Genomic DNA, 6,954 nt, shown 5'->3' with positions numbered 1-6,954 from the left:
CAACTCTTAGAGACATCATAAACAATAACAACAACAACACACACACACACACAAACACACACATAGAAGAAAGCATTAGTGTCATAGAGTTTTATTACTGTGAAGAGACACTATGATCATAAAGGAAAACACCTCTTATAAAGGAAAACAATTAATTGGGGCTGGCTTACAGTTTCAGAGGTTCAGTCCATTACTGTCATAGTGCAAAGCATGGCAGCATGCAGGCAGACATGGTGCTGAAGACAGAGCTGCGAGTTCTACATCTTGATCTGAAGGCAGCAGAAGACTCTGCCACACTAGGCATAGCTTGAGCATATAAAACCTCAAAGCCTGCCCCACAGTGACACACCTCCTCCAACAAGGCCACAGAGCTGATAATGCCACTCCCTACAACCTATTCAAACACATGTACCTGTGGGGGATTTCCTATTCAAACCACCACAACTGGGGAGACTAATAAAGAAGGGAATTAGTAAGAGTGTAAGGGAGATAAGAGAGTAAGGGGGTGAATATGATCAAAATATAATATGTACAGTAAGAAAAAGTTATAATGATACCTATGCTGAGTAGTTAGCATATACTAGTAAAAATAATAAAGAGAATCTTTTTTAAGATTTATTTTATTTTATGTATACGAGTACACTATAGCTGTACAGATGGTTGTGGTTTGCTCCAGCCCTGCTCACTCTGGCCCAAAGATTTATTTATTATTATATGTAAGTACACTGTAGCTGTCTTTAGACATACCAGAAGAGGGTGTCATATATCATTATGGATGGTTGTAAGCCACCATGTGGTTGCTGGGATTTGAATTCAGGACCTTCAGAAGAGCAGTCAGTGCTCTTAACCGCTGAGCCATCTCACCAGCCCTAGAATCTTAATAAGTTGCTAGCAAGACCTTATCTGTGGATTTTCTTAAGAAAAGATAAATGAATGGGCCAGGCAAATTGGTACAGCCCATAATTCCAGCACTTGGGAGTGTTAGAAAGGAAGATCATGAGTTCAAAACCAGCCCATATCAAATTTAAACCCAACCTGAGCTACATAGAAAGACTTTGCATTAAAACAAATTTTAGGAAGATTTGGAGGGTGGGTTGAGAGAGGGTTTCTCTGTGTATCCCTAGGTGTCCTGGAACTCATTCTACAGACTAGGCCAGCTTTAAACTCAGAGAGATCTGCCTGCCTGCCTCTGCCTTCCAAGTCTGGGGAAAAGGTGTGTGCCATCACTATCCTAAAACAATTTTTAAAGCAAAACTGAAGACTTACAAAAACTGAAGGTTTTGTTTGTTAATAATTTTAGTTAACATACCACAGGATGGATTTCATTGTGACATTTTCACACCTGTTTATCATTGTACCATTGTACTCCGATCATATTTATCCCTGACTTTAGCTACATCCCGCCCCTCCTACCCATCCCCCACTGATCCCCTTCCCCTTTCCTTACCATGTCATATTATTTTAAAAATAAAGTTTCCACATAGTGTATGATATTCATCTTTGTGAGTCTGGATGATTTTATTTAAGATGAAGATCTCTGGTTCCATTCATTTCTTTGCCAACAACGTCATTTCGTTCTTCCTTCCTTAAAATGGCATGCCATGTTTCTTCATCCATTCTTCTGCTGAAGGGTGTTTAAGTTGCTTCCATACCTTGGCTACTGTGAACAGTGCTGTGATACACACAGACAAGCAGGTATTTCTCACAGACATGATCTTCAAAGTTTAGTCCAAGAACTATCTAGTTCTGGTTAAAACATGCAAATGCTAAGGCTCTTGTCTTTATTTAATAAGGTAGGCTCTTAGGGGAGGTTAGGGCCCAGCAATATATATTTTTTACAAACTCTGTAATTATTATACGCAGTAGTTTACAAACTATAAGATTTCTTCTTCTCCTTCTCCCTCTCCCCCTTCCCCCTCTCCCTTCTCTTTCTTCTTCGTTTTTTTCTTTCTTCTTTGAGATAGGGTCTCTCTACATAGCTCTAGCTGTCCTGGAACATGTAATCCAGGCTGGCCTTTAACTCACTTTCCTATGCCAAGTTCGGGGAATTAAAAGCACGCACCTCCACTCCCAGCCCCCCTGACAAGATTCCTAACGTCTATTCTAAGTGTTACCCTTTTAAACCACAAGATGGCTCTATAGAAGGTTTCTGTAAACAAAGTACTTGAGCAAAATGCCTTAAACTTTTCCAACAGGAGGATGATCTTAAAAAGCGAGACCCTAAAGAACAGGACTAGCTCAGGCACTTTGTTTACAGTTAAAATGAGTAGAATTCAATAGAGGATATGGTTATGGCTTACCTGGAAAGCGTCAGCAGGACTTGGTATAGACTTAAAAGAGTACATATGATTATACTGTGGAATGATATTGATAGATGTATATGGACTCTAGTAATTGTACCTCCTGAATAAATGTCTGTGCATTTTCTAACTTAAAAAAATAAAAAAGAAGTGAAGGTTTCAAGATCCCTTTTAAGAACAATAATCTATGGTCAGAAAGCAGGCTGACATCATCTTTAATCATGCCGCTCCAATGCTGCTGTCGATGTCACTATATCACCAGTGTTCATCTGCACCAAGTGCTGTGCCCAAAATGGTATACACATAGTCTGGTTAAGGAACGCTAATGTTTATTAGCTAAACACCTCTAGGAACTGCCTGCCTGTAAACAAGTTAAACTTAAGACTTGTTGCTCCCAGGTAGAGCACATACCCTGAGGAAATGGGAATGTGTTCCCATAGCTGGCTTTAGAAGAACTGTGTCTCGGATGTATATCTTGCTCGTGTGGTTTGAGGACCTCTTAAAAAAATATCTATCTTAAAAAAAAATAGAGGTCTGGGTGGAGACGCCTGGTGGGAAAAACTTACCTAGAATGCACGAATAAGACCTTGGGTTCAGTCCCCACCACTGCCATACATAGGAAGAGAGAGCCTGGGGTGGAGGTGGAAGAGAGGGAAAAGGATGGAGGGAGGGAAGAAAGAAAACAAGAAAAAAAAAGCTCAGAAATTTTCCAGAGTTGGCTGTGCACACCTGTAATCACAGCACCAAGGTTACTGAGGCAGGAGGACTGCAGTGTGTTCAGGGCCTGCTTAGTGAGACCCTGGGGTGGGGGTTGGGGGGTGGTTGGGGGAGAAAGAGGGAGAGGGGGCGAGAGACAAAGTTGTAAATAAAGAAGTAACAGTTTGATGCTGGGCTGGGAGGGTGGTGTGGTATGTGATGTGATGTGATGTGTGTGTGTGTGTGTGTGTGTGTGTGTGTGTGTGTGTGTGTGTTCATTAGCAAGACTCTGCTGAGCATCTATGAGGCGTTGTATATTTACAAGTAGTGGTTAATCATTTGGGTACTGAGAAGGGCAGCGTTCAGCACTCTGGGTGCTTTGGGGTTGCCTTTGTTCAGACAGTCACTCTGAATAACCTTGTTGGAGGGTACTTACTAAGTCTGCTTGTATCTAATAGATGAATAGCAGGTGCTGGATACACTGCCAGATGGCAGATACTCTTTTCATTCTTCCTCTCTCTCTCTCTCTCTCTCTCTCTCTCTCTCTCTCTCTCACTCTCTCTCTCTCCCTCCCTCCCTCCCTCCCTCCCTCCCCCTGCTCCTCCCCCGATCTTTCTTTCCTTCTTATCATCCACTCTCCCACAAGATAATTCTTGCTCTGAGAGGAGATTTATGCTGTCCCTGCTGCCCTGCTGCAGAGGCTCAAATCTCACTCTTACATGGGAAGTATAGAGCCTTCCCTGGCCTTGGGAATGAAGCAACTCATACATGTTTGTCAGTCTTGGGCCTCATGAACATAGGAATTTTTTCCCATCTTAACACAAGCTATATAACCAGAGGTGGATTTTGACTCACATACTGTGAAACCACCAAGGAGAAAGATAGCTTAGGTCCTAGATCAAAATCCAGATTTGTGCCCTACACCGAACCAGCAAAACCAGAAAAGAAGGGGGAAGGGGAATAGGGTTGCCTGTCTCTGTCGCACTACTCAGTGTTTGCAGAATTCCAGCCTTCTCAACCCCAGGGATTCTTCTACAAATGCACAGATTCCCCCCACCCCACCCCACCCCACCCCCCAGATTTACCAAGTATAATGGAATCAAAATGTAGGGACATGGACTGCAGGTCAAAAGTTCAAGCTGATGTGCTGATAAATTTAAAAAACACTAAGAATCTGAATAAAGCAACACTGAGCAGCTCATCTAGGACAGCGTTGGAACACACCAGAGAACCAGGCGAATCTACAGTCACCGCCACTGAATGCATCACTTAATAGAGATCCATGAAATTCCCTCAGCCCGAGGGCCCCTTTTGTGCAGTTCCGCTAACGCAGCAACCCTCCTGCTATATAGACCAGCCACTCTCTGGCTGGACACTGAACTCACCACGGGTCAGCCAGCCATGGGGAAGGTGAGCAGAACGCAAACTAAACGAAAAGTCAGACTGAACCGCCTTAACACGAGGAGCAAATGATCTCATTCAGAATTGTTCTTCCTTTACAGATCACCTTCTTCGAGGACCGCAGCTTCCAGGGCCGCTGCTATGAGTGCAGCAGCGACTGCCCCAACCTGCAGACCTACTTCAGCCGCTGCAATTCTGTCCGCGTGGACAGTGGCTGCTGGATGCTCTATGAGCGCCCCAACTACCAGGGCCACCAGTACTTCCTGAGACGTGGAGAGTACCCTGACTACCAGCAGTGGATGGGTTTCAGCGACTCCATCCGCTCCTGCCGCCTCATCCCCCATGTGAGTCCTGTTTGATTTCATATCTTGCTGCCCAGGGGTCCTCACTGTTTACTGATGTGGAATCCAGAGAGTAGGGTTTGTTTTTTTCTGCAGAAGTATCTAAGGGTTAAATGGTGTTCAAATGCCTGCCTAAATCCATGGGGATACAGACAGGAAGACAGATTTATAAGGAAGAATCCACTTACAGAAGGTCCAGTTATTCTTTTTCGTTGCCACCATTAGATTAATCAAAAGTTGTCCCAGTGAATATAATCTTATGCAGGGATGGATAGAAAACAAAATTTGTGATTGGGAAGGTAGTTGGGAATGGGAGAGTAATCACATCCATCAGACTGATTTTTATGTACTTAAATTAATAAAGGGATTTCTGATAAGTAAGTTAATTAAACCTTATTGTGGAGCAGAAAACACTGAAAAGTACGGTGATCAGAAACTGCACAGGCAGAACTCAATTTTAAAAATGATAACTTAGTTATCATTATAAGTGGTTATTTAAATTAACTTTCCACAAAGATATATGATTTTTCTGAACTCCACTTTATTGGAAGCTGAGGCCAAAGTATCTTGAGTTTGATGACAACCTAGGTTATAAAATAAGCAGAATGGGGCAGATGGAAATAATGTAAATTCGGTACTAATTTATGAAATTCTCAAAAAATTGTAAGTAAAAAATCCTATTTTTAAGGACGAACTTTAATGAATATAAATATACATAAAACTAAAGAAAAATACTAGTCAAAACACATTATTTGTATACCCTCCAACATACAGCTTAGAATGAACATAGGAAATTGTAAATTAAGATATTCATATTTTTAATGAACTCAAATTCACTTTTAACACCTTAAAAGTTCCATCTTCTAGATCAAGGGGTTGTAAACCTTCCTAATACCACAACCCTTTAATAAAGTTCCCTATGTTGTGGTGACCACTAGCCATAAAATTACTTTTGTTGCTATTTCCTAACTATAATTTTGCTTCTGTTATATCATGATATAAATAGCTGTGTTTTCTGATGGTCTTAAGCCTGTAAAAGTGTCATCGGACTAACCCATGGGGGTCAGGACCTATAGATTGAGAACCACTGTCCTAAATGGAAACCAAAACCTGGGTGTCTGTAATGCTAGCAGGAGACCCACTGATGCATAGCTCTCCAAAATATCACAGGCTCAGATCTTACACCAACAGCCTCCTACCTCAGTCGACCACACTCACCCATTGTTTTGCTTGGGTGAGTTCTGGAAGAGACTCAATTGCTTTTTCCTATCTTTCTCTGTGTGACCCAAGCAGGCAGGTTCCCACAGAATGCGGCTGTATGAGAAAGAAGATCACAAAGGTGTCATGATGGAGCTGAGCGAGGATTGCTCCTGCATCCAGGATCGCTTCCACCTCAGTGAGGTGCGCTCGCTGCAAGTGCTGGAAGGCTGCTGGGTTCTCTATGAGATGCCTAACTACCGAGGCCGCCAGTATCTGCTGAGGCCTCAAGAGTACCGGCGCTTCCAGGACTGGGGCTCTGTAGATGCTAAGGCGGGCTCTTTGCGGAGGGTGGTAGATTTATACTAAAATAGGTTAACGCTACCATTTTCTCATTTTGGAACCTAATAAAGTATTTAGTCTGTATTGTTGGCAAACCCTGACTTCTGTTATTCTTTCATTGTGTGCAAATCCACCCACCTGTAAACTCTCCCTATAAAAGGTTGAGTTGAGAATGGAGAAGTTAGGGTGTTCATGAACTTTTCAATTGTGTTAATTTTGAATAAGTCTTAGGTGGCTGGAGATATATGTATGTACCTCAGTGATAGAGCTTTTATTCAGTGTGCACAAGGTCCTGGGCTCGGTCCCTAGCATTACCAGAAAAAAAAAAAAAAAGAAAAAGGTTCAGGTGGAGGGAGGGTATACCTGGTGTGGTGGGGAGGGTATACTTGGTGGGGAGGGTATACCTGATGGAGGGAGAGTATACCATGGGGGTGGGGGGGTAAGCTTATTTCACAATGAAAGGTCAGGTCAAGCTAAAGACACTTCAATAAGAAGGCTATTGGAGAGGAAGCAGTTAGCTGACAACCTTGAAAAATAATATGGCAAAGTTGTCTTCTAATCTAGGAAGTGATTGGAGTCCAATTTTGACAAAGAGCCTATCAAGACTTGTAAGAGAACTAATTTTGTTTACTGTAAAGAACAATATTACCCAAATAAGGCCAGGGGTGCCACCACCC

General features: G+C 42.4%; 1 protein-coding gene across 2 annotated transcripts; it reads left to right on the top strand.

The window, feature by feature from the left end:
- Positions 1–4,370: 4,370 nt before the first annotated feature.
- Positions 4,371–6,378, top strand: Crygc (crystallin, gamma C). Of its 2 annotated transcripts, none has more exons than NM_007775.2 (3): positions 4,371–4,406; positions 4,499–4,741; positions 6,032–6,378. In NM_007775.2, exons 1-3 carry the CDS (start codon positions 4,398–4,400, stop codon positions 6,302–6,304), a joined length of 525 nt encoding a protein of 174 aa, NP_031801.1. In that variant the 5' UTR covers positions 4,371–4,397; the 3' UTR covers positions 6,305–6,378. The 2 variants fall into 2 exon arrangements, with proteins under 2 accessions (NP_031801.1, NP_001076042.1); NM_001082573.2 differs by having other exon boundaries at positions 6,029–6,378.
- The last annotated feature ends 576 nt before the right edge of the window (positions 6,379–6,954 follow it).

The sequence above is a fragment of the Mus musculus genome, chromosome 1, assembly GCF_000001635.26.
Source record: "Mus musculus strain C57BL/6J chromosome 1, GRCm38.p6 C57BL/6J".
Lineage (NCBI taxonomy): Eukaryota > Metazoa > Chordata > Mammalia > Rodentia > Muridae > Mus > Mus musculus.
The sequence above is the reverse complement of the archived record's forward strand: the minus strand, read 5'-3'. Positions and strand labels throughout refer to the sequence as shown.